The sequence below is a fragment of the Prinia subflava genome, chromosome 11 (assembly GCF_021018805.1).
Source record: "Prinia subflava isolate CZ2003 ecotype Zambia chromosome 11, Cam_Psub_1.2, whole genome shotgun sequence".
Classification (NCBI taxonomy): domain Eukaryota; kingdom Metazoa; phylum Chordata; class Aves; order Passeriformes; family Cisticolidae; genus Prinia; species Prinia subflava.
The window spans coordinates 7042734-7067231 of NC_086257.1; the positions used below are offsets into that span (position 1 = coordinate 7042734).

At 41.7% G+C, this 24498-nt stretch overlaps 1 protein-coding gene across 2 annotated transcripts in view; it reads right to left on the bottom strand.

The window, feature by feature from the left end:
• Positions 1–1143: 1143 nt before the first annotated feature.
• SPSB4 (splA/ryanodine receptor domain and SOCS box containing 4) overlaps positions 1144–24498 on the bottom strand; it is an 83992-nt gene continuing 60637 nt past the window's right edge. For both annotated transcript variants that reach the window (XM_063408405.1, XM_063408406.1), the window contains exon 3: positions 1144–3140. In XM_063408405.1, the coding sequence (XP_063264475.1) occupies positions 3013–3140 (128 nt within the window). In that variant the 3' untranslated portion in view covers positions 1144–3012. The remainder of the gene's footprint in view (positions 3141–24498) is intronic.

The following is a 24498-nucleotide window of genomic DNA, read 5'->3' on the forward strand; positions in this document are numbered from 1 at the left end:
AGCTGAAAACCACCACATGGATTGTCTGGTTTTTTCATGTGATGAAAGGCAGAAGTGGCTGGAAATTGAAATTAGGAAGGCAAGGAAGATCTCATTCCAAATCTCAAAGTAATGCATCTTTGTAGTAAGTAATCACCCTCACTGTCAGATATTCCACAGAGTGGGCCTCTGGGTAGGGATCTTCCTGCATTTTAGGTGGCCAGGATAGAGATTCTCGTAAGGTTCAACTGCTTTGGTTAAAGCAAAGTAAAAACTTAGTGTTTGACTTCTGATTTGGGCAAAAGCCAGTGCATGGCCACTTTATAAATTATTGCTCAATTCCCTCGTGAGGCAGACAGTAAACAATGTTTGCATTCCAGTAAAGGGAGCCTACAGAATCAATGTGAGGGACACAGCACCCAGGCTGGAGAGGAGACTCTTCCTGGAACTCTAAGGAGATTCTCTGACCACTTGTTTATCCTCAATGCTTGATTCATGCTTACATGCACTCTGTTTCCTATAATCCCTCTTGGAAGAGAATCCATTTGCACAGGATAGTTAAGAAGAACACTGAAGTATCATTAATATTCTCCACTGTGCAGTCTCATTACAAGGCTTCTGTAGGTCAAGAAAAATGTATCCAACAGACTTTGATCCCCAAAACCACTGCCTAATACCATATGAAGGAGTGTATTTACCATCCACAGAATCACATGTAATTAGGAAACAGTAAAATAATAAAATAATCATTCCTGTAGAACTACAATTCCTTGGAAGGCACTTAAGTGTTAGAGAAAATATTTGAAAGCTAAAATGAGGATGTTTGGTTTAGAGAAATAATCACAGAAGAGGCACCAACTAAAATTCCAATGCAACTGTAAAGCAATTAGGTTAATTAAAATACAGAGGTGCCATTAATTTGTCTTATGATATCAGTTCCCACTTTACCATAACACTAAAAAGCTGCTGGTCTGGGTCAAGTGAAGGAACAGTTGTGTCACTGCAGTTATTCAAAGGAACATGGAGTCTGTAGTTACACACAGTGGAACACTAATTTTAGGGAATACTTAGATGGACTTCAGTGGTGGAAAAATAAGGTCTACAAGAACTGCCATTCCTGAACAGCTGCTTACCTTGCTGATGACAGATCACTTGACACACCTTTGCTCTGCCTTTTGTGTGAGCTATTGTACTTTTATAGCTCCTTCTTCCAATGTACCTACTGAGACAAAAGGTTTACATAAAATAAAGTGGGAAAGGTAGGAAATGGATTAGGGAAGGAATGCAGTATGTACCTCTCACCTTAAGTGAAAGCAAGTCCAAAATAATTCCATGCTGAAGCTTACAGTCAAGCCCAGACAATCAAATATTAGTTATTTAACTTCTGACATCCCTGTGTTACCTTGCCCTTGTTGCTTCCACTCTTGCTTGTGTTGTTGTACCTCACATGTCTCTGTTCCAGCTGGACCTGTAATTCTGTTCCCGGGGGCGATGAGAGCAGGGCAGCCTCCTGTGGGTCGGTGCTTTTGCCCGGATCCTCAGTGCACAGCAATCTGCAACCTGCCTCAAAAGCACCAAGCCCCAAAGCGCAGCGTGGCACAGAAGTGAGGTTTTGTTCAGAGGAATCTGACCACAAGGGTGTTGAAAGAAGGGCATGGCCATACTCGGGGTGAATGGGATAAATCAAGAATGGGACAGGCCACTGCCTGCTGTGTCTCACACAGGAGCCCAGAGCAGCAATCCCACAGAAGAACCAAACACAAACATTTGCAAAGCTGCACAAGGAACTGAACTACTGAACTTCAGCTCTGGGCTATGAGCAGGTTTAACACTTCATCAAAGGAGATGGGAGTTTTACTTTGGACAGTAGACTTTATTAGAAATTTTCTCCTCATTCATCAGTAAATTCACATTAAAATATGCTGAAGGCAGCTCAGTCTAAACATTTGACATTCTGCCGTAACAACAACTTCCAGTTTAGAAACTAGATAACTGATTCAGGCAGATAACTTGAAACATGAAAGAAACGCAAACAGAAAGCAGCATCTTAAAAAAGGGATGAGCCTGAAAAACTGATACATTTCAGATGGAGCTGGGGAAAAGAACAGAATCAGTCACCCCAAGATGGGACACAGTTAAATGAGGACTCCAGACGCTAAACAGATAAATAAACATTATAACCACACATACATTAAAAAGAAAACAAAGTACTTAGAGTTCATACCACATAAAAATTATAAATTTGTTAAAAAAAAAAAAAAAAAGAGAAAGTGACAAGCTTCCTAAAATATGAATATCCTAAATTCTTGGGACAATGAGCACTTTGTCATAAACTGCAGAACTTTGGAGGGACTAGATTTGGTCTTGAAAACAATGAACTGCACCTTACTGTTACCAAGTCCAGAAACTGATCTGACACATAAACCAGTTGTTTTCTCTCATGTTTTTAAACCACATTCTTTTCTTCTAGGCAATAATCTGCTTTTTGTGATCATTAGAGCTTTTAGATATTATAGGCCTAATTATGTTGAGCACTGAACATGCAGCACTCTCAACAACTCGGCATACCAAGGCTTAAATATTTTTCAAACGTTATTGTCAAGGCTTTTCCCTTGATAATTTATTTTTATTTATTGGAGTAAAGTGTAGGAGAGAGAAAGAAAAATGAAAATAATAATATTGAAAAATGCTCTGTCTGCATGACAGTGAATCATGCAGGTCAGATTTTCTATTGGCATTTACCAGAGGCAACAAAGATAAACCAATCGATGTATGGGAGATGAGAATTATAGCCTTCAGGACTGTAAACACAACAGGCAACAGGTAACACATGAACCTCAATCAAATTAATGTTTTCACATTCTTTAGTAGTCCCCCACAGTGATCTGCTTTCACTGGTTCAGAAAAAAAAATATACATTAAAAATTAAATAACGCTTAAGTGTCCATCACAAAGATTTATATTTTGCTGTAAACAATTTTCTGCCATTTGCATTGATGAAGTCCCATGTGAGGCCAAAGGGTTCTAGATGTCTTATTGGTACTGTAAATAATTTTTCAGAGACAGAGGCAAAGGTAGAATTTCTATGTCATGCAGGCGGTCTCTGCCAAGAGCAAAACGAATTGATCTTCGGCACAAGTCCATTAAAGGCAGGGGTTCCGCTGGAAAAACAGGAGAAAGGAAAGAAGGAGTTAATTTTTCAGCATCTCCATTTACAGACAATGCTTTGTTTATTAAAAGAGATTCTGTATTCTATTGACCAGTCATAAAGATTGTAATGGTACTGGGAAAACCTTTGTATCTGGAGGCAATTAAGGTAATCAATAGAAGCCAAGGCAGAATTTTCTACATTTCACCCATGGCAAGGGGCTGCAAAGTTTCACACTGAGCTTCTTTATCTGCGAGGTTTAAAACCATAATGCCAAACCACTCTTCAGGCCACTCTACCAAGCATGAGAAGTGACTACGTTTCCAGATCTCAAACAGGACAGGGAGTTTCTGCTGTGTTTATAACACAACATTCATCATGTTGTGTTAACATGAACTGCACTGGCAACTTCTGACCTTTACATCCCAGCTCCTTCTGCGTCTTAGGAACTGGAAATGGCACTTAGGGGTAACCAAACTTGTCAGCCAACAGCGCTTTTCCCGCAACACTCTCTTAGCCTTTCTTTCTAGGAAGTCCCTTGGAAGAAAAAACTAAACAAAACACCCTCGAAAATCTAGAGGAAACATAATCTTTTCCTCTGTGAATAAATTAGCGGAGGAGGATTTGGCTGACTGGAAGGCAGAGTGTGTGTTCCCATATGTATGCATACAAACACCCCCAAAATATATAAACAACATCTTCAGATGTCTTAAGGTTAATTTAATCAAAGTGAATTAAGTATCTGCCAGAAATGCCTTGCAGATAGCAGCTAAGACTGGAGACCCAAACACTGATCCCCAGCACCTCAAACAATCTCACCCCTATATCCCATCCTGGCCTGCAAAGCTCACACAGAATTGCAGGAACATCATAAAATTTCCACCTAATAGTAGCAAGAATCACCTCTGTAACTCTGTGTTGGCAGTGGAAATCCTTTTGCCACAGGAGCTGGAAAAAAGCTGTGAAGTCTTGTACCAGTTACCGCTATCTTTAAGAATTCCAACCAGATGGATTTTGTTGCACATGCAGGCTTAAAAGGGTAAGAACTTAAAAGATTAAACAAAACTTTTCTTCTTTACATGACAGAAGAGTAGTAGCCTTAAAAACCTTACTAGCACTTTCAAATGGAGGGGAAAAACAGTACTGTGCCTATATTGTAGTGATAACATTTTATAAACTTGACAGATTTCTCACAAGTGCTCAACATTGTACAGCACTCAGTGGTTTTATCAAGATCTGTTTTGTGTGCCACGTGCAGATTTACACACACTGCCTAGTGGAAGGTGTCCCCTCATGGCAGGGGGCTGGAACCAGATGACCTTTAAGGTCCCTTTTAACCCAAACCATTCCATGACTTTATTCTATAATTCTGTGTTAATCTATCAGTCTGTTAGCTGATACTTTTAAAATTACTTGGGAAAAAAAAGCACATTACAAAGCACAGAATACCCAGTTAAGGACTGATTCTATATGTTAGAATTGTCTGCTCTGGTGACACACCACTGACTTAATGGATTTTCCATCATTTATCCAGCATCACATTTGATTTGTGTCATCCATGGTTCACTATGATATTTCCCCAAAGTGGCTGCAAAAAAAGCTTAGAAAGCATCCCGAAAGACTAAAAAGCTTTTTTTAGCTTATAACCACTTCAGTGACTTGAGATGGAGTCTACTTCTTGACAATACACCTCATTGATAATTTTACCTATTAAAAATTACAAAATAAGAGCCCTCACATTCCATTAACAAAGCAACATTTTCTCTACATCAGTGATCTTAGCGCTTTCATTTTTTTCCGCAGCAGAATTATGGATGTTAAATCTTAAGGGATGAAGCTGTAAAATTCATTAACCAGGATTAATAAGCAGGAACAAAAATAGCTCATGAGTCCTGGGACACGATACAACACATCTTACGAGTCTTACACCATAAACAACAATGTTCTGAGTATCTTCCCACAATCTCTGAGGTCCCATTAGGAAGATACAAAATGAGGACTAGGAGTGTTTAAAGCCATTAACTGACCATGTGGTCTCTTTTTTTTTCCCTAGACAAAGGAATATGTAAAATGTAACCATCTGTGCAGCCAGGCAGAGTGTTAATCCCAAACTTCAAAACACAATTTAAGGAAAGGTTAAATTATTTTTCAAGCTTGAAATGGTAAATGAATGTCTCCTGTCTCATTTCTACAGGGAATTTTCAAATGCTGAAGAAAATGCCCTCAAGTATTTGCAACAGCTGCTAAATTGCACATACTAAATGTGTTTTTGCAACTTGAAAATTGAACTATATTCTTTTTATTCTACCTGACAGCAGTTCAAACCTACAACAAATTCAGAACAGGTTAGTCCTACAATACTAAATAAAATTATGTTTTCTGGAGTACTGGCTGTAACAACTTGAGAAAAAATTGTAATTAACCATTTTAAGTTAAAAATGTGCGTAGCTGTGCATAGTCCTAAATAAAAAAAAAAAAATCAGAAATAGTTTATTGGACAAAGGTAGAACTTTAAAATTAAAGACTGACAAATTTCAGGCAGCCTAACTCGACAGAACCATTATTAACCACTTGGTGTGTACCTTTATGCTGGCACTCCCCTTTCACCACATCTCACATTTTTACTACATATTTTACAAAGCAGGAATAAAAGCACCACGAGTAACTCAGTCCTTCCAGAGGGGAAAGGACTGGTTCAGCCTGAGGGTGTTGCCATGCCTCTAAAACACACACTCAGACTCCATGCACCCAAAACACTCCACAGCACATTCAAACATTCAAATCGTATTTCCAAAATGCTGTTTTCATTTGAGATCATATAAATACTGCTGAGTCCAATAATGCAAGAGATGGGAAGATGAATACTCTGAAGATACATCGTTAGCTTTAACTTGGCTACAGAAAAAGCTTTTCTTTCACAGCTTTAAGTATTTACCTTTGAAAAACTTTTAAATACAGGGATATTAACTGTTTGTCAGAACATTCCACTAATTCTAATGCATATTAGGTATACCAAGAGCTGTATTTTTAAAACAATCCCCAACGGATTGGAACATTCAAGACCCCCAGAAGAACCTGAACTAACCCTTTTTTCAAAGTTATGTGAACTCCAGTAAAGTCCTTGCCATTAGAAAAAAGGAGGAATGAATTGTTGAGTTGGAATGCAAAACTGCTAAGAAAACATGATTCACAAGAATGGCTCTTTGTACTAAATTCCCAACCAGGCTAAGAAATCCAAGGTGAGACACTCCAGGGCAGGGGAGCAAGCTTTGCACAGGAAACCCAGCACTTCCTCTGGGCTGCAGCAGCTCCGAGAGAAACTGCAGCTCCTGGGTAACACAGCTCCAGCCTGGGCCACCCCTGCCACCTTCCTCAGCACACTTTAATCACCTTCTCAGTTGAAGTTTACCCTCTTCACCCAAAGGTAGCTCCTCATATCTGCCACGTTACAGAAAATTATTTTTCAAGAAAATAATACAACGAATTTTAAAAATACCACTTAATTCACGCATCAGAGTTTAATTCCTCTGTCTCCTCTTTTGGTACAGTGGTTTCAAAAAAGGCCATTTGCAAACCTTCCTTTCCATACACTGCAGTCACACTCAGGGGGACATTTTGGCAGTAGATCCATAGCCCCTCTTACCCAGAGCTGCATTTCACCAAGAGTGCCACAATATAGCTTAAATGGCTATTTAACACAATAGCTAATAACGTAAAAATTGCTTAATTATATATTTGGTTAATTACATTAACTGAAATAGCTATTGAGTAAGTATTCAGCTATTAATAACACAAAATAACTGTGTTATTATACATACAGAAATATTCATTCTAATGGTGTCACTGCTGGGTTAAGGACAAAGGCAAAGAAATGTTTGTAACCAGATACAACCCTGTGCTTGTGAGCATTCCTCCAGTGCACAGACATTTTTGAGAGCAATTTGCACATCATTACCAGCTGAAAAGTTCATTTAGTTTTGGCAACCTCTAGTTCTTTAACAATCTGGCACTCCAGCAAGGCTGCCTCCTCTCTGCAAACAGGCTTTTGTAGTTGAGATAAAGTCATCCAGCAGCTGATAACACTAAATGTTATTAACTGCAATGTTATATATGGCTCACACAAAAGAGCAGCTCTTAGCAGACAACACTTATTTGCCAAATGACAATACTATTTTTAAAAATAAATTTGTAAAGCTTTAACAGCACCTCATGTTCAAGGCTTTTGCTAATCTATGAAGAACATATTTTTATCTTATGCTATAAAAGCAGAGATGACTGGGAGAGGGAACCACAATCAGCAAAATTAAAGCTGGGTGAAAGACAAAGGAAGTTTTCATAAGAACTGATGTCATCCGAACTTAAGAAATTTTTTTTAGTTATTTTATATCCATACCTAAGACACTGAGCTACCTTGTATTTCGATAGTTTTGCCCTTAAACTTAGTAAAAAGCACTTATATTTAGCAAGCCATGTTAATGTTTTCAACTGCTGAGAGGCAGTTTTAAAGTCAGATTTTAAAAAAACCCAAACACACACACACCCTCCCACCAAAAAAAAACCAGTGTTAGGAGACAGAGATTGAGTGCACACCATTAAATAAGTGAAGGAGATCTCTCCAGTCCTAACTTTGCTTTTTTCACAAGGGATGAGCCAGCTCATTAAGGAGCTGAAGCCACAATACCTCAGGAAAGGGAAATGGAAAGTCTTGCAGAAGTGCTGCATGCCTGGTGCTCAGAGAGGAGTCTGGAAAGGAGGAAAAATCAGGATGCCACTGTTCATAGCCTGCTGCCACTGTTTGTGTCCTACCTGGTGTCACGGTTTGACACTGGCCAAATGCCAGGCACCTACACAAGTAACTTGCTTACCTCTTCTGCTATAGATGAGCAGAGGGGAGGGGAAAAAAAAAATGAAGGACTCATGAGTTAAGAATTAGGAGAAAAAAACTCTAAGGGCAAAACAGGTTCAACTTTAAAGGTATAAGGTAAATGTATTATCAACAGAGACAGAGGAGGATAGTAAGAAGTAAAATAAGCCTTTAAAACACCTTCCGCCCCGCCCCAGCCCCTTTTCCACTGATAGCACAGGGGGCCAGGGCATGGGGGTTTTGGTCAGTTCATCAAGATCTGCTCACTCAGGGAGAGGAGTCCTTCTTCTGCTACACTGCTGATGCCAAGATGATTTTTGGCTTTTCTTTTATATACTTTTTATATAACTTCTATGTGTCCTCAGTATTCTTACCATGCATACTTGCAATTCCTTAAGTCTGTTAATTTAGCACAGTCTCAGGGTTTTGTTAGAGCAGGACACCAAACATCCTAAAGGCCTCGTAGCAGGAGGCCAGAAAACCCTACGCTGTCTTGGGAAACCGAGCTCCTCTCTGGAACATATCCTGTAAACCAACATTCTGCCCATCCAGGGGGGATTCCTCAGATGAGGGAATATCACACCATTCATCCAGGCCTCCCACTGGCACATCCTCGTTAGATACACTAATTTGTAAGGTCTATAAATTGTATATGCCATCTACTGTGTGGGTGCATTGCGACACATCCCACCTTGCTGAAACGGAGCACCGTAAGGCTCCTTATTAAAATACTGAGGTAAAAAACCCTTATCCCCTAACCATGACTGGCTCTCAATTTTTTAAGATCAGGAAAAGGCCTCACCATGGGCTCCCCGCCACAGGTAAACAGTCTTCCCAAAACTGCTGTGGGGTGAGTCACCCATCCATGGGGTGCACTCCTCTAAGGACAGGCTGCTCTAGTTTGGAAGGAGGGGCCCTCTCTCTCCACTCAGGTCTCCCACTGGATTGCAGCTCTCTGGAATCCACCTGCTCTGGCATGAGCACTTTTCCCATGGGCTGTGAGTGGATCTCTGCATCCCCCGTGGACTTCATGGGCTGCAGGGGGACAGCCTGCTTCATTATGGTCCTCAGCACAGCCTGCAGAGGAATTCTGGCTCTGACTCTTGGAGCACCTCCTCTCCCTCTTTTTCACACTGACCTTGGTGTTGCCATGTTGTTTTCCCTAATATTTCTTCACTTCCTCCTCTTCTCTGACTAGAAGAAAACCCACTGCCCGTAGGTACCACTGCCAGCAAGTTCCACCAGTTCCAAGATCCTTGCAGGCTCTCACAGCGTGGAGAGGTCGATCCTGTCCCAGGTCCGTGTGGGAGAGCTGCTCACGGTGTCTTTGCTGCTGGCCAGGTGCCCTCCGTGCAGGCAGGGGTGGCTGCCACGGCGCTGGTGCTGTTCAAGGCCTCTCTTCCTGCAGGGCACTGGGAAGGAGAAGCCTCCGCTGCCACCCTGCCCTTCTGCCCTGGCACGGCTGGGCAGGGGCGGCCGGGCAGGCAGGGCTGGCCGTGGGCCACGCTGAGGTGGTGTGGCCATGGCCCATCGCTGCGGGCTGTGCTGGGATGGGCACCCCTGGGAAAAGCTCTGTGTGTGCTGTTTTGATTTTCTTCTTAAATGTGTCATCTCAGAGGTGTTACCAACCTCTCTAATGGGCCTGCAGCACATCCATCTTCAGAGCCATCAGGGATTGGCTCTGTCAGACACGGTGGAAGGTTCTGGCAGTTTCTCACAGAAGGCACTTGTGTGGCCCTCCCTGGCTACCAAAAACCAGGCTGTGCCAAATCAACAACCTGGGCACAACGTTATCTGTATTTTCTGTTTTTTCTGGCTATTGCTCTGAGCTCCTTTCTGCCCTCTAGTCTTTACCTCTTTAAATCAGCAGCGCTCCAGTTCTAGCCAGCACTGCCTTTCATTGCTCCATTTTTACCTCATACTTTGACAAGATCAGTGAGCATCATGATCTTCCGAGGGATGATGTCCCCCAAGACCAGTCCCTTGCCATGGAATATGGACACAAGGCAATAGTCTTACACTGGGCCTGACAGGACTTCCACATCCAGAAGAGGGAAGGGAAAGCTTCTCCATGGCTTGTCAGCCCTCAGCTGATTCCTCCCTGCTCTGAGGGACAATCCTCTGTCCCCCACCAGGGCACCTGAGCACCCACTGAGTGCCCACTGTACTACAGCCTGCAGCACGCTTTTGTTAAATCCTTTTTCCTCAATTTTCATCCCTCCTCCAGTTATTAAGACACCTGCTAAGAGGTAACGTGGCCTAAGTGTTTCCATTAGGGTGATTTAAAGTACGCAGAAATTTCTAACTACCATTTAATTATCACACACAATAAGCACACAAATATATGTAAGCCAGGAGTTTTCCTTCCAACCTTTGTGTCAAAGCCTAATTATTGTTTTAATTTTACACAGTGCAGACCAAATTCTTTCCAGCGCATAATAGGGTACATAAATACACCCCTTGTGACATATTTATGGCTTCCCTGATGCAACTGATGGAAAATTTGAGTTGTGTTCCTCAAATGGCACAATCTAGAGAAAGGAAATTGCAAATAATATATTAGAGAACACAGGCTATGACCAGCCATAAAAAATGCTAATAAATCTCCTAACAGCAATGAAAACTCGGACAAAGGATAACACTTATCTATTTTCCCCACAGATGTCTTTAAGCGCTGCAGCCTAAACCAGTGAAGCACCCTAGAAATCACATTTAAATCACGGTCCAGGTCATCCAGAGCAATTACCTCCCTCAAGAATTCTGCAACTCCAAGGGGCACAGTGTGATTTTCAGGAGAGCATTGTGATTTTTCCCTAAGCCACAGGTTTATGCAGCCGCCCCCGCCTCCCGCTGGCAGCCCCATCCCAGCAGCTGGGAGCTCCAGCCCTGGCCTCTTCCAGAGCTCCCGGGTGGCAGATGGGGAGATCCTGTGTTATCAGGCACGGCTGATAAGGAGACACGGTCTCCAGCAGCTGTCTGCCAGCACAAATAAAGCTTTGTGCTGTCCACAGCCGCCCCTTGCTTTTAGCGGGCCCGCTGGGGAAGGTGAAATACAAAAACAACACAAACACCGCCCTGTATTTGAGCTCACCCGCATCCCACAAAAATTCGGCACTGGAAATTTAATATGTTAAAGGGAGAAAGGAAGGCAAGAAAGCTTGAACAGAGGGAAGGACTCAAAGGTAACCCTCCCCCCATCCTCCTCTGCATGCCTGGGGTTGGGAAGGGAGAATTGATTTACAGGTTTGTCTTTTAAGTGTTAAATGCAGTTAGGGGCAGTTCAAAACTTCAATCAAGCAGCATTTAGCAGAATTAGGCTGAAAAAGCAGCAGTGAACAAGCAGATATTCTGCAACATCATTTGTTTTCAGTTAATGCTCTCCAGCTGTGCTTTCTTGAGAGGAAAATGGTTGAGAAGCAGAACAGAATGAAAACAAACCAAAACCAAGCCCCAAAGCCAGTGGCCTCTTGGTATGGGTGGAATAAAGAATTTGTCCTTTAAGCACAAATACTCAGCTCCATGCAATGTCTTTTCTTCAATTCAGAGTTTGCAATCTCCTGGGACGTACACACACAACATTCAGACAACTGATCCTGACCCATGAACACCGGAGTCTAAATTCAATTAATTCAACACAGGCTTAAAATTCACTCCAAAATATTTCAATTTAGTAGGCTTAAGCATAGGCCTAAACATTTTTTTTAATCATACTGGTTATAGGAGTGTTCTTAGAAGAGTAATTTGTCTGTGTACATTTGTGTTTATAGTCATACACATCTATACCTACAGCAACCCCTCTGAGAAGCTCCTCGTGGTCTCTAATAGTTCTTACCCTCTAGGTAGGTTTGTGTTCCACCCAAAAAAGGGCCCTGATCCACAACATTTCATATGAAGAACAGCAACAGTACAAAGTCTGGCCCAGGTGAAATTACAACCACACCTTACTGTGGAAACTCACCTGAAAATCTTCTTTTTCTGAATTACAACTGCTAATTTAAATGTACATATGCATCATAATAATCCAATTTCCACCACCAAAACCAAGAGTGTGACTCATATTTGAAAAGATTTTATGCTATTTCTACAATTTACAATACTAAATTGTACTGCTTTATCTGATTCAGAAACTGCAAAACAGTCAGATAATAAGGAATTTTATTATCAAACAAGTGGCTTTTTAAAGAATGCAGCAAAGCTGTGTAATAAACTTGTTTTGCCATGTCTTGAAAAATTTGCATGGTGACAAAGAGCATAAGCACAAACACTTCTCTTCTGAAAGAGAAAGGAGACATGAATTCATTCCCTATGTGCATCAGGAAAATGCAAATCAGGAGCATGGGCTGGAAAGATTTCCTTTGTGGCCTTGATTTGTTTGCCCTTCTCCTCCCCTATAATACCTCCATCTCAAGCTTTGCTCTTGAACATGGTGTGAATGTAAATTGAGACACTAGCTTCAGTGATGATTTAAATGTTCTGTAGTAGCAAAGACCCCCAAAAGTTAATAGACACTCTTTAAAACCAACCAACAAACCCATGTGCTTGACATCATAGATGAGCCTAAGCTACAACCATAGGCACCTTGGCTCCTCCCTGATCAAACTTCCCCAAATTTACCATGTTGAGAATGAAGATTTGGCTCAGATTAATCTGTAATGTATACTTTATAGCTTTTAATATCAGAGACACATCTATCACCATTAAAAGCAGTTTGTGTGCCAGCCCATAAAGAGGGGAGTTAAAATATATCAAGGTGAGAGAAGATTAAAGCTTGGTTGAGAATTTCACTGAGTAGATGCACTGAGTTCAAAGACAATGTTGTTCAGGGGTTATGGACAGATTTTTAGACAAAGTAATAACAGAAAAAGTTGAAGGAAAGTTCAGGATTCAAGGACAAAGCACTGCAGACAACTACTGCAACAGGCACCTGCTCACTGTGAGCAACATCCTGCCTGAAACATGCCAAAACAATTCCTTGCATTTTATCTCTTCATGAGATGTGCTTCATAAATGGGCATATAAAATAGCATGCACAGCTCTAACAGCCACTGTGGCTGTGAACAAGTCCTTATTGCTCAGGAAAGGGGGGCAGGAAGTCAAAGATATTTTTGGCGAATCTCTTCCAATTCCTTTAATTAATTTACACATTTCTGCCTTAATAGCATGACAGCAGATGACGAGATTTCTTGGTGGGAAACCTAATCATACTGATTAAAATATCTTAAAATTCAAACTTGTATGCTTTCACAGCTGTTCTTAAACACTTTTTTTTTTTTGTGGGGTTAGCTAATCAAGGATGGGAAGAGGAGAGGGAAAAGGGAAGAGAACGAATGAGAAGCATGCAAAGAACCAAAATGTTGACACTATATGCTGAACCCAGAGGGTCCCTGGTTGCCCCCTCTGCCCTTCTCCCATTGGCCCCTTTTTTACCTGTTGCATTTTGTGTGACATATTCATTGTGTAGGACAGTGAATTTCTCCCTGTCATCTTTCCTTGTACATGTGCAGCGTGCTGAAGCCTCACCCCATCTCTCCTACCATTCTGAAATAACACACCCTCACTCAACATTTCCACTGCTGACAATTCCCATTCTCAGCTGGAACCTCTCACAACAGTTTTCTGTATGCTGTTTAGTATTACACCAAAGTTTTTTACCCTAGTCAGCAATTAAATTGGTTCAAAGCATTTTTGCACCATGCTACAGCTTTCTTTAAAGTTTCACCATATTGACAGGGTAACAGAACTGATGATTCACCTACTTACATGACTACAAATTGTGCTGAGCTGTTTAAGACAATTAATATTTGACTACATGCCTCATATCATTGTTACACGACATTTTCTCAACTACTTCAATTTAAATTACCCAGAGGCTCCAACATATGCAGATTTTCTCAAACCAAGTGAAAAAAATACAGCAGCATGTCATTTAAATTTTAATGCAGTTGTATACAAGCTAATGATCTCTAGTGGAGATTTACAAACAATAGACCTGACTCATCACTTTATTATTCTAGTTTTGGTATTTAACAGAATTACATTGGAATAAATCTGGAGCCATGAAGTTGCAATTAAGCTCAATACAATGAATTTGATCCCATTAGTTTAGTACCATTTATATTTTGGACTTGTTGAAAGTGATTTTTTTCTTAAGTACCGTAATCTTCACCAGCAGAAAATGGGTACTGGTGATGATCTGAATTATTTTCATACTGAATTTAGGATTCACCATTGTTCCTGGCATGCAAACACAGCTGATGCCCTCTGAACACGTTTCTAAAGCATTCAGTTTGAACACAAATGCACTCATAGCACAGACAGAGCACACAGGGCTGCCTCCACTCACCATGGCACAGCTCTTCTCAGTCACAAACTCGTTACCATCTTTCAACGCTGGCAAAGCTGTGTCTGAAATGTCACACCCCTTTGCCCCACCTACAATCAGCACTCCTGCCATGTCACCTTACAAACCCATTTTCTGAGCAATACGAGTGTGGAAAGAGGATTTCCATGTTATGCATTCTACAGCCACTGTATGAGGTGTGTTATCATCCCCCAAGCCTCTGAAGCACCAGCAGAAACCCAGAAATGGCATGGGAGAGATGAGAGGGTAGGTGGGCTACAGAGTGATTTAGGTGGGCTACTGAGTGGTTTGCCCACTGAAGTGACTTTTCTTGTTCCTAGGCACGTGGGGTAGGGGGATATAACATGAGGACAAACATCAAAACTCACAAAAACACCCCCTGGAATTTCACACAGGATTCCTAGAATCTGATAGCTAACTTGACTTTTGCTCACACTGAATTTCTTCACCTCTAGGGCAGCCTCAAAGGCGGGGTGGCAGCTGGGATGGACCTGCTGCCGTTCTCCAACCATCCATCAGCCCACTCCTGACAACACTGCTTAATGTATTTTGAGAACTAGGCATGCAGGGTAATACCACTCACAGCTTCTCCCTGCCTCTGCAGCCCTCCAAATCCAGCCAACACATTTCCTTTGGATTTCTCCAACTCCACACAGTGACTCTCCGCCAGGGGTGCTCACTTGTTCCAATGAATTCAGGCACAAAGAGCAGGGCAGCAAGGAGTGCCTGGGGGATGTTAACCCCAGTCCTCTCCTCCTCACAAATCTCCCAGCTTCATGCTTGGTCCTTCTGTCCCCATGTGTGGTTTTATGAGCACCATCTGCACAGGACTTCACTGGTGTAAGACCAGGAGGAGAAGAGGAGAAAGCCAGGAACAGCTGAATCCCTGAGTGGTGCCTCTGCTCTGGGTTTATTGCTTCTCACTGATTCATTACCAAACACGCCCTGCCCATAAACAGCCTGTTCCAGCTCGCTCTGCCCCAGCTGCCAGCTGGCAGTGGGTGCATAGGTGTAAATGAAAGCATCATTTGGCCTGCAGGAAAGCTATTATGAACAAAGATTTATCTAGAATTTCAGGTCCCAGAGTCAATCTGTGAGGCTGGCAATTAAAAAAGGCATCTGGGAACTACAAAGCAAAGCTAAGCAAATTCACCCACCTCTTTCATGTACTTGCATGCCTGATTTCTTTAGGAAAGGGAATATCATCCACTCATGTTATATGACGATAGTTTGGTGATACTGATGATGATTTGTTCTCACAATTCAGGGATGAATATTGTGTGTATGTTAGGAGAAGTTTTATTGCTGTATGGCTATGTTATTGTAGTTTATAGGTTGGACACCCTCTGTTCTCCCCACAGTCCCCTTCTCCCCTCAGTATCGTTGCCATAGCCTGGGTTGTCAGGGCTGTCAGAGGGAGGGAGGGCTGTACCTGAGCCCCTGCATGGGGCAGCAGGAATGAGGAAAGCTTGTCCTGGGCTGGTATGCTGTGACACCCTCTCCTCCCAGCAAGGCAAGAAGGTCTCCAGCTGTGGATGGTGAAGAACTGGCACAGTCTGGGAGGGACCAGGGCTGGCTGATGCAACACCAGGGGGGTAAAAGTGGAGCTGCCATTTTGAGGATGAGCCTCTGGCAGTCGGCCACGCTCCCAGCACTGCCCTTTTTCCTTATTCAGTCCTTTGTTGTGTTGGTTGAGGTTTAATAAACCTTTGGAATTTTAAAGTGAGCAGTCATTTCTCACAACCCACTAATACTGCTGATAGCAAGTAAAAAACTAAAATGAAAGAAACTGAATATGTATGAAAAACCTTATCGCAGTTTCTACATGTTTGTGTTTTCAGATTGCTGAAGACATTCAGGCAGGAGCTTGAGGCACTCAGCTCATATTACATGTGTGTGTGATTAATATCATAAAAAACCCCCCCCATTTCTAGAATTCTACAACCTAAGCACAAGTACAAAAATTTCTTACTACAAAATAAAAAGTGTTTTCAACATGTTTTTTTTCTCCATTAGGGTCTATTTTCTGATCTGGGCATTGGTAAATATACAGTTTTCTGCAGTAAGTGAGTTTATGCAAACCCATACTGAGGTGCCACAATAAATGACTTAGTTCATTACAGTGCCAAGCAGACAGCACAGCTTACTGAACACAATGAGGCTATTTCCAGCTCCCACAACAGGAATGGCTTTTTTGGTAATTTTTGGGGTTTTTGACATTTTATTTACAGTTTGGAATATCAATTTTGAACTTACACAGTAAATTCTTCAAAGGAAATAATAGTGGGGACTTCTGTTTTAGGTTTTTTTTCAGATACTGGAGTATCAATTCAATGCTAAATTTCCATGTTTTGATAGATTCTGGACAGACTCCTTAACTATCAGCCTCATATTTTGAACATCAATTTTGAACATCAATTAGGGTTTTATTAATGAGATTACAAAACCAAAAAGGGGAGAGACTAATATTAATCCCATTTTAAGCTTGTGTGGCAGATATAAACATATATATTTCTTATAGTTTATACATATAACTCCATTCTGACTCTTTTCAGTGAAATCTTCTGACCTATAAGACTATTTTCTTATTTTCTGTCTTATCAGCTGGCTCCTTTGCTGTCTTCTAATCTCCTGCTTTCAGACAGTGTCACTCAGTGAACTGGGATTTAAAAAGAAAAAGCCCTTCTACCTGTGAGTCTGGAAACATCTGGCACAGAGTATTTTACTTGTTTTATCTAAAAATCCAGGTGACATTGGTGCAACAGATGAAATGCTAAATTATAAGCCTAAATTCCAAAAGTGGTAACTAACCCAAAGTACAACCCCCTCAAAATATTAAGAAAAGCACATTCAGAATTACACAGAGCCCAAAAGAAGGCTTCCCACCAAATTCCTTCTGTTCCCTGGTGACTCAGCCTTTTTGACTCCACCAGCACTGTCAGCAAAGCCAAAGGGATTTTTGCCAGGGTAAATACTGCTAAATGGGGTCCCCCATCCATATATATTTCACGTTATCTCTGTTGCCAAGTCATTTCTGATTGCCAGGTCAATCTGCCTGTAAGATTAATTGGATTTTTTCCCCCAAGTATCAGAGTTTTGAGATAAACACTGGCTCCTCGGGCATAGAAACATGCCCAGGCCATTCTGATGTCTTGGATATTTCTTAACTAATTAAGTTAATCATGTAGACAATGACTGAGCAAAAAGCTACACAAAGCTTTCCAAAACCATCCTTCTTAGGGGTGGGAACAGCCAACCAGAGCAGCCTTCCTGGGGAGCATTCCAAACCCATCCTCTAAACTCATGGCATTAGTTTGGTGTTTACTTTGGATATGCTTTTGCTCCAGGAAGAGACATCGAGACCTTGTGCTTGTTTTACATCTTATTCAACCCTACAGAGAATTGAACCCACAACCCCAAAGCAGACTGTAGCCCAGCAGTAAGGGGAAGAATCAGGATCTATCCCACCTCCCAAAGTGCCAAGACTTGGTTTGCATCTCCTTGTCCTTTCAAAAATCAGAAAAAAATTCTTCAATAAGAAGAATTAACATCAAGGAAGATGCTTTCCTTCAGAGCTGGGAGACAGGGGTAAAACCAAAGGGGCATTCAGCTCTGAATAAGAACTTCTATGCCTGGACACAAGCAAACTTCATAGAGAGCAACTGGTATCAGTGCTTGGGGGTCTCACAGAAAAGCAACGCTCACCCTGCAGCAGTGGGAGGCCACAGCCCTGAGCAGATTTCCAGTGTGGCCCAGGAATGGGCACATTGTGTTTGTAACCTTCCAGCGCCATGTGAACACATTCCCAATAAAAGAACATTTCATACACTTCTCTCTTAGTAGCATCCTATAGTATTTTAGAAGCCAGTTGTGCATAACACTTGTAATTTCATCAAATTCATGCCTAGGATGATCCATATGGATTTAGCAATTACCACTGACAGGAAAGGTCTCAAAATTTTGTGGGTTCCAAACCCATTTGTTCCTCTTCCATTGCTCAGTACTCACAGCAGGACTGAATCCTTGCTTCCAATGATTATTCCCCAAGTATGCAGAGCTCAATTAATTTTATGTACATTTTTCCTTATGGGCTTTACCCAGTTTTGATGAGAGATTCAGGCTGTTGCCAAGCTCTTGGCAGCAGGGATGCAGCTCCTCCCTGAGCTACCAGAGTTAAACTGTGCCACTCCCCACCAGAATTCCAACCATGCCCAGGACTTGTGGTTCCTCTTAGGAGGAGTGCACCAGAGGGGGAAAGAAGAGGAATGGGGGGGTGGGATTTATCACCAGTAACAAAGTATCTAGAGAAAAAGTACTTCAGAGCAAGCCTACAGAAATTTGTGTCTTCCCTAAGGTCCCAAAGCCTGGTGACCCTCAGGTGCTGATGGCTCCCTACAGACACTGCATTTCAGAGCTGTTCTCAACAGCTACTGCCTGCTTCCCTCCTGGAAACCCAGTGCAGAGTCACAGTCCTGGGGTTTGGCCTTTTTTTGCTATTGCAGAGTCACAGTCCTGGGGTTTGGCCTTTCTTTGCTATTGCAGAGTCACAGTCCTGGGGTTTGGCCTTTCTTTGCTATTGCAGAGTCACAGTCCTGGGGTTTGGCCTTTCTTTGCCATTGCAGAGTCACAGTCCTGGGGTTTGGCCTTTCTTTGCCATTGCAGAGTCACAGTCCTGGGGTTTGGCCTTTCTTTGCTATTGCCTATCCAGGCCAGAGCTGCAGTTCAGAGAAAATGAAGGCAAATATCACCACACAGACAGGTCAATGCCAAAATTATTTTTGGCTGACAGGTAGCCATGACAACACCTGCCGTGCTTTGGCTTTCCTGTTTCCCAAAACGCCTCTTGGGCAGCATGGCCCATCAGACATACAAGCATTGCAACAAATACACTGCCAATATACAGCTACACCCATTGCCATACACATGGAACACATCCATTATGAATTTCCAACCCATTACTAAAATCTTAGTATTGACATTTAAACTAATTATATTTGCATGCATAAAGTAATCCAGAGCCCACAAAGCAGGAGAGTTGAAAGAATGACAAAGAAAGCAAAAAGTAAGCAAACCAGCAGCTCTCTGGAGCCTCTAACTCTTTTGAGGATTCCTCTGTGCAAGCTGTGCTCTGCAGATCTAACATGAGGTATGGTTTTTAACCTGCAGAGCCTCAGTAAAATTGCCTACTGGAAGCAGTCAGCCATGGTTTTAGGAAGCTCAGAGAATGTAAAAGTAAGAACTGCCATCTGAAATTTAAACAATGATTATTTCCCCAAGTGTCATAAACAATGCACAGTGCTGTAAATTCATTTGTTTGTTGGGTTTTTTTAAATGTAATAAATAGCATGACCCTCTGCATCTACCATTTGTGTGAATTTCAAACATCAGTTCACAGCCCCGAAGTGTATCTGATAAGAGCAAAATAGCACTGCTCATGCAACGCCAGAACAGTTTAAATCTTCACCCCTGGGCTGCAGGAACAGTAATTTAAATTTCTAAATCTCTTTTTTTTCTAAATCTAAATGACTCCATTTTCTCCAAGGAGAAAAAGGCTGTTTCTCACTGCTGCTCTGTGAACTGTGGGCAGTGCAGGGAGCCCCAGCTTGGAGCAGTGCAGCCACCCTGGGCAGGCAGCTGGGCTCCAGGTGAGGAGCCCTGGTTACATTTTCCCAGGGATGTGGTCTGTGACATAAATGAGGCTGCTCCCTGAGTTTGCCTTCAGAAAACACTCTCAGGAACACAAATCTGCCATTTCCTCCTTGAAATCTCTCACTCCTGGGAGGAAAAAGAATGAAAACCCGAGCTTCTCTAGCAGTAAACTTCTGCCAAGAAATTTTAAGTGTTCCCATCCAAACCCTCCTCCTTTTTCTTAAGCTTTCCATTTCTTGCTGTATTACAAATCACTCTGGGGAAATACCATGGACTCTGAACATTTAAGAATGTTTCTAGAGTGGTAAACCATCAAGTTTTACTTAGACTCTTTAAAATAGTGTGGTCCATCTGCATAAACAAATAATATTTTGCTTTTTTTACAGTAATTATATGTTGCACAGACTAACAGCCACAGACAAAGTTAAACTAGCCCTTATTATAGAATCCTGCTACATCTGAAACAGAACAAATATTGCAAGGGCCCAAGAAAGCTTTGGGGAAGGCACCAAAACACTCTGCAAAGAATAGTTCACTTTTATGAGCTCCAAAGTAGTTTGTTAAATAACTGCAAAGTATTTTTTTTAAATTCGAGTAAGAGCATCTGACCTGTGGTCAGGCAACACAGCACCTTTCAAAGTGCTGCAGCTCTGCAACATGAGCAGGTACCTTTTTCTCTACAAGAGCTTCTCCTACACACATCCCCCCCAGTTTTGTTAATAAAGGAATGCACACTCACAGGCCAATCTCCTCATCAAATCTTTTATTCCAGCAAGGCCACTGTAGGCTAAAAATAAGGCATTAAAATGCTCTCAAAGTGTTTCAAGAAATATGTTGTGGAAAGGAAGGAAAAACTAAAGTACAACCGAGACTGTGCATTATTAATGGAAGCTTTTGTTGAAGCTGAGCATTTTGACAAGACATCATCCTGGGAGCAGAGTTCTTAAACCAGCAGACACTCCAACAAATGGAAGGTAAATGCTTTCACCTGGCATCAACTGTTCCTTTTTACCGCTGAAGGATGATTTAATCATCCCATGCACATTTTTATTCCTGTAAGCAGTGACAGAAATCAGGAAAACAACATGAAAGGCAAGGGAGAGAGTGGGCCACATTCACTCAGGTCCAGTGATACTTTAGTTGCACATCAGCAGACTTTGAGGTATATAACTTTGGGTTTAGATATATAATGAAACAGCCCTGAGAAGTTACTTGTCTTGGTTTGACACTGGCCAAACGCTAGGCACCCATGAGAGCTGTTCACTCACCCTCTCTTGTTATAGTTGGGCAGAGGAGGGGGGAAAAATTAATGAACCATTATGAATTATGTCCATGAGTTGACATAAGGACTGGGAGAAAACATTCTAAGGGCAAAACAGTTTCAAATTTAAAGGTAAATTTATTATTAACAGAGTCAGAGGAGGATAATGAGAAGTAAAATAAGCCTTTAAAACACCTTTTTTCCCTCCAGCCTCTCCCTCTTTCCCGCTGACAGTACAGGTAGACAGGTAGGGCTTGGGGGTTTTGGTCAGTTCATCACCTGAGATCATCTTCTGATTGCTCAGGGAGAGTTTTTCCTCTGCTGTGCCACAGGGTCCCTCCCAGGGCAGGGGAGGAAAGCCAGGAACAGCAACCTTGAGCCTCCACAGCTTCACTCACTGCAGCTTTTTCTACTCTAAAGTTTCACCTTCACTTCAACTCAGTCACTGCTCATGAAGGGTAAAATACGGTTCCACAACCAGTGGCAACCACTGCCTAAATTATTTACCAACAGTTTCATCACTCTGTCAGCATCCTTGCCTTTGAAGCACAATTACCAAACCAAGCTTAAAAAAAACCCAACTGGACTGCCTTTGGAGCATTCTTCTAAAGTAGATGAGAAGAAAATGGCTCACCTGAGTGCCAGCAGTTCCTGCAAATAAACCAAGAGGTGAGCTTACTCACTTGCCAGCACCAAGAGCCAGCCTGGGTACTGCTGACAAAACTCCCAGTGCTAATTTAGCAGCAAAAGTGGCTGTCAAATTCATTTTTCAGAAGATGAATACTGTCATCTTACTCTGGTTTATCATGACAAGCTGGAAAGAATCACAGTGGCTGTTCAAGCAGGCACGAATGTCATCGAAGCACTCCGGGTTTGGATGTGCTTGGCCTAATTCCATTATTAAACCCTTCAGTCCTGAAGAGCAAAGCTAGACATCACTCATTCCACACTGTCAGACTTATGAGTCTGAAAAAAAATCTCTTCCTTAAGCAGCTTTCAGCATATTTGAATAAAAGTGACTGTGAAATATACTGAGAGCATGACAGATGGTTTGCTCTGAAACTGGGCAGTAAAACATGCCAAGGGGATGGACACACAAAGTGTCTCAGTGGTGAATTATGGAGCGTGACTCCAAGGCAAAGCCCAGCCATATCTCCAGCTCCTTCCAGTTCATAGAAGAAAAAACCATGCCTTCAACCTCCCTAATCCAATTTCCTGGTGCAGAACCATTAAATTGTGTATGGTATATGACTGCATTACATTAGTGCAGTTCTAATGTTCCAACATTTGTATGCAATAATACAACATTTAAGTCTGATCTAAGATGGACTAAATTTAGCTCAGGAGGGGAGATTAAAAGAACTCACACCACAGAACTTGTTAAAATAAATGCAGTAATGAGGAGATGATGGGACAGGACAAAAATCAAATGTGGCAGCTCTCAGCATGAAGAACAACTGCTCAGGAAATCCGACAGTTTTGGAAACAAAAGAGGTCCAAAATGAATACCAGAAATGAGCTGTGGAATAACTTCCTGAGCCAGACTATGGGAATTTATAATTTGGTACTTGTAGAATAGGAATGGAGGTGTGGGGAAGGAAAGATGCTAATTGTTCAGCCCAGAAAAACAAATTCTTCAGGCAGATAAACAAAAGCCTTGAAAAAAACAAAATGAAAGGGTCACTGAGTTTACTATGTTGCTACTGTTAATAATGCAGTATACACTTTCATTACCTGATTGAGCCTCATCTTAGAGCAGGCTGAGTTTCTTTCCCTTGTAACAAGTATTAGGGTAACAAAAGGTCAGTCCCAACACCTAGAAATAGACGGGGTAAATTGGAAGTAAAAATTTTCATTTTCTATCCTCTTATTACTCCAACAGGCAAAATGAAACATCAAATATACAGCTATAATCTAAAGAGAAATATTGTTTCCTGCAGGACCTACAGGAAAGTTACTTTGCATTTTTGCAATAAACTTCTAGTTGCCTTCCATTCACAGGCTATTTAAAAGAAACTGGTTTTGAATAGACGGCTGAGGAATCCAATAAAACACACCTTTTTCATTAATTTTTTTTTTTTTTTAATTGACTCCTGCTGCAAAATTTACCCGCTATTACCATGGACCAATGCAAAAGTGCCTCTCAAGCAGGCTCCACGTGGTGTCTGTGTTGGTTGGCAGAGCTCTGGCACTGCGGCAGGGGCAGGGCTGGGCACAGGGGTGGCACAGGTGGCACAGGGGTGACACAGGGCTCACAGGGGGCTCTTCTTGCTGGCCACATCTGCTCCTGCTCCTGCAGCTCAGCCCCACTAACTCTTAAGCTGATGGACGAGTGACTACTTCCCAAATTAAAGCTTGCCACTGCGCTGTTCCAGACAGAGGGAGAGTTCAGGTAAGGTGGGTCTCAAGGTACAAACTGCTTTTCCTCGGAAATTGGCTGGTTGGTTGGACAAAGCTGTGGCCTTTAGTTTAAATTTTGTACATAGTATCTGTCTTCATATCAGAGCTCCAGCTACCCCTTCTGTCCTCCTGGAAGCCTTTTAGGCAGACAAAAAAGAGGGAAAAGCCCCTGTACTCTCTGCACACAGTGGCAGTGTGCACACTCAGGGTCATGTCACTGGCTGAGGGAACTGCTAATTACAATGCTTCTGAAATGGCTGCATTTCAAATTGATAATTTGGTTAGAACTATTAGCTTCTTCCATTACCAGATGAGCTGGATAATGTGAAACATTTCCCAGAGTTGCTTAAATGACTGATTTGTAGCTCCAGGCACCTAGTAAGTTGTGAATGATTGCTGATGTAAAAGAACAACTCTGCTGGGGATGACAGTAATTAGTCTTTATAAAATTCAGTAAAACATTGTCAGGGAGAACTAGACATGCAAGTAATTTATGCACCAATTAAACAATTGTTAGAACTTGCAAAAATTTAAACTAGATAAATACTGCATATAACTTGCAGCACCTGTGGATTTAAGAACCTTATCTTACAATGTTTCTTTTCTTTTATAAGACATACTTTTCTAAAAAAACTTTTCTTCTTTAAGAAAATAACTCTTAAGCAAAGAAAATAACACAGTGTTCTCAGCCTGTTATTTTTACCATCACCTATTGTTTTTTAAAATGTTTCTCATGTACTGTGAAATTATGTAAGAGGCGTCCATTTCTCATTTTAGAATGAATAAGAACTAAGACACAGCATTGAGCTGTTAGTATGTTATGCCAATAAATCTCA